The sequence below is a fragment of the Ipomoea triloba genome, chromosome 8 (assembly GCF_003576645.1).
Source record: "Ipomoea triloba cultivar NCNSP0323 chromosome 8, ASM357664v1".
Lineage (NCBI taxonomy): Eukaryota > Viridiplantae > Streptophyta > Magnoliopsida > Solanales > Convolvulaceae > Ipomoea > Ipomoea triloba.
Window position 1 is genome coordinate 12,555,906 of NC_044923.1, and position 3,010 is coordinate 12,558,915.

The 3,010-nt window shown below is 33.0% G+C and overlaps 1 protein-coding gene across 1 annotated transcript; it reads left to right on the top strand.

Moving 5' to 3' along the window:
- The first annotated feature begins 675 nt into the window (after positions 1-675).
- On the top strand, positions 676-2,146 carry LOC116026560 (probable methyltransferase At1g27930). Its single transcript, XM_031267881.1, has 2 exons — positions 676-1,237; positions 1,767-2,146. Exons 1-2 carry the CDS (start codon positions 696-698, stop codon positions 2,077-2,079), a joined length of 855 nt encoding a protein of 284 aa, XP_031123741.1. The 5' UTR covers positions 676-695; the 3' UTR covers positions 2,080-2,146.
- Positions 2,147-3,010: the final 864 nt, after the last annotated feature.

The window sequence follows — 3,010 nt, forward strand, 5'->3', positions numbered from 1 at the left end:
AATCTTATAATTTCAAATAAATGTAAATTTTTAAATATTAGTATTGTTTATAATTTCATCAATGATTTTAGGATGTTTTTTCCACATAGAAAATATTATAAACCATTATAAATACTATTAAATATTTTACAAAGTCAAATCATTTATATTATATTAAACAAATCTTATATGTTTGCTAATAAGGTGGTTAGTGTATATATAGGGGTGAATAATAAAAATAGGAGCCACAAAATGGTCCTCACAAGTTATTGAAAAAGAACTTTTAACGTATAAAATGATCATGTGATATAAATCATGTTACATATCAAATTTTTTAAAATAAATGCAATCAAATGAGTCATTGATACTTTTGCATTGATCTTACAATCAAATAAACATACACTCTCAAATATTATAAATTATAATTATTTATAGATTAACCTTTAATTTTATTATTTAGATATATAATATACAAAATTAATCCGTGCACTGTTAATTTACTAGTTTATTTAAAAATTAAATAGTAAATTCCTTTCCAAGAATATATATGTATCTTATTTGGTTGATCACTTCTAACCACAGCTCACATTGCGCTCGCCCAGTCTCCTCCTTCATCCATTTTTCATGCTCCCATAAAGCAGATTAATATTTATTAGTTTCCACCATTATTCCTTTACAAGGAAGATAGATCGGATATTGAATTGGGATCAGAGACCATGCAAAAGCATTCAAACAGTAACTCCATCCACGGCTTCAAGCCGGAAAGGCCATGGCTTCTAGGCATAGCGGTTATTGGTTTATTCGGCAGCGCCCTTCTTATCGCAACCTTTTTCCGGACATCCAACAATCCCATCGCGTGCAAGATGGCCGGCATGGTGTCGGGTCAGCCCGCCACTGATATCCAAATGGAGGCCATTATCCATTACGCCACCACCAAGATTACGCCCCAACAGAACATGGATGAGATTCGGATTTCCTTCGACGTCCTCCGAGATCGAAGCCCCTGCAATTTCCTGGTCTTCGGGCTGGGCCATGATTCCCTGATGTGGTCGTCGTTGAACCCCCGCGGCAACACGCTGTTCCTCGAGGAGGATCCCAAATGGGTGGAGACCGTGATCGGGTCCGCCCCGTACCTCAAGGCCCGCACCGTCAATTACCGGACCCAGCTCTCCCAGTCCGACGAGCTGATCCGCCACTTGCACCAGGAGCCCGACTGTTCCCCTAAGAAGTCCTTCATACGAGGCAACCACCGCTGCAGGTGAGGGACCATTACAAATACGTTATTCCATTTACTTTTTTTTTTACGTTTTTAAGGTATTAAAGTGTTTGCTAATTATGCTCATCATTTTCCTCACTTTTTAAATAAAAAAATATTAAAGAAAGTAAAACTCCTAAAGATAAATGGAGTCCTCCTCTTTTCGGACAACACATACAAAGAAACCTGCCAACAGTCATTAGTGAACATTTGAAAGATTTTTCTAGAATTCGTTTGTTTTTCTTTTTCTCCTGAAAGTACATTATTTTGTATACAATTATATAATATATAATTGGATTAACGAAACTACATTATTCGAGTATTTTGTATACAATTAAATAATATATTCTATATTCAAGTAATATAGTTTATTTTATATTCGAATAATATACTTAATGAAAATAAATTATTTTGTATAATGTATCTTCAATAAATAAATAATATACTTTAGTATATCAAAAGTGTATTTTTTTTTTTATATTTCACACAACACTGTATGAATCATTGTTAACATAATAGTTTGCGGGTGCAGGTTGGCGCTGGACATGCTGCCGGCGGAGGTGTACGACAACGAATGGGACCTGATCATGGTGGACGCCCCTAGGGGGTGGTTCCCGGAGGCGCCGGGGCGGATGTCGGCGATTTACTCCGCTGCAGTGATGGCGCGGAACAGGAAGGGGCCGGGGGTGACGCATGTGTTCCTTCACGATGTGGACCGCCCCGTGGAGAGGACATGGGCAGAGAGGCTGCTGTGTAGGAAATATTTGGTGAAAGAAGCTGGAAGGCTTTGGCACTTCGAAATCCCACCGGCTTCTCCTGATAAGCCTAGCAATGATTTTTGCTAGACTACTTATATTTTTCTTGCTTTATAAGTATTCATTTTTATTCTTCAATTCTCGGCCTATAACTAAGTATCCCATCTGTCAACATATATATATATATATATATTTTTTTTTAATTTTTTTTTTTTAATTTTTTTAGGTTCCTTTTTACAATACATTTGACATTCTTGCTTTCTTTTCCCCCCCTTATTTTGCTTAGTTTGTTGAAGTTAATTACTGAAATGTCTCACTGTTGCATATGTTGAAAATGGCAATACAAAAATAAAGATATTGTTAAATTTCTCCTTTTTATATATCAAAATTATTTGTTCTTATTTCTCTAAAATATTTTTTATTAAATCATTATTGTGTGGACCATAAATAAAAAGTATATTATTTATGGGTCCAACCATTCAACAATCAAATATTCACTATTTGGCTTGGTATTAGTTTTTGGTCATTGCGTAAATTCTTTATTAATGATGAGAGATTGATCAATCCATGGATATACTCATATGCATTAAACTAGTTTTTCTTAAGTGCGATGCGTAAAAAATAGGTGCATAATATTAATGTTTTATATTAAAATTTTAAATTTATTTAGATTTTTGATATTTAAATGATTATAAATAATAATAATAATGTAAAATATTTTTATAAATTTTATATTTATATTTTAGAAAATAATTAACATATAACTCCAATATATAATGTATATATATTATTATTGTTGAAGAAGATAAGAAAATATATGGTGGATGCATCTGCATGGTAACAATAGTGGAAAAGATAACGAAAGTTATAACAGTAGGGTATGTTTGTCCAAAATATTGTAAAGTACAACTTTTATAGCAAAATGTATAAAAAAAACTTAACGGAAAAAACGGACATAATGAAGGATATAACCTTCAATCACACTTATTATGTTTTTATAAATAAATAATTTCCTCTTTAA

Excerpts from the sequence above, each read along its gene's own strand:
- LOC116026560 (XM_031267881.1), top strand. The coding sequence starts at position 696 with ATGCAAAAGCATTCAAACAGTAACTCCATCCACGGCTTCAAGCCGGAA. Across the intron at positions 1,238-1,766 it reads CGAGGCAACCACCGCTGCAG|GTTGGCGCTGGACATGCTGC; the intron begins GTGAGGGACCAT and ends TTGCGGGTGCAG.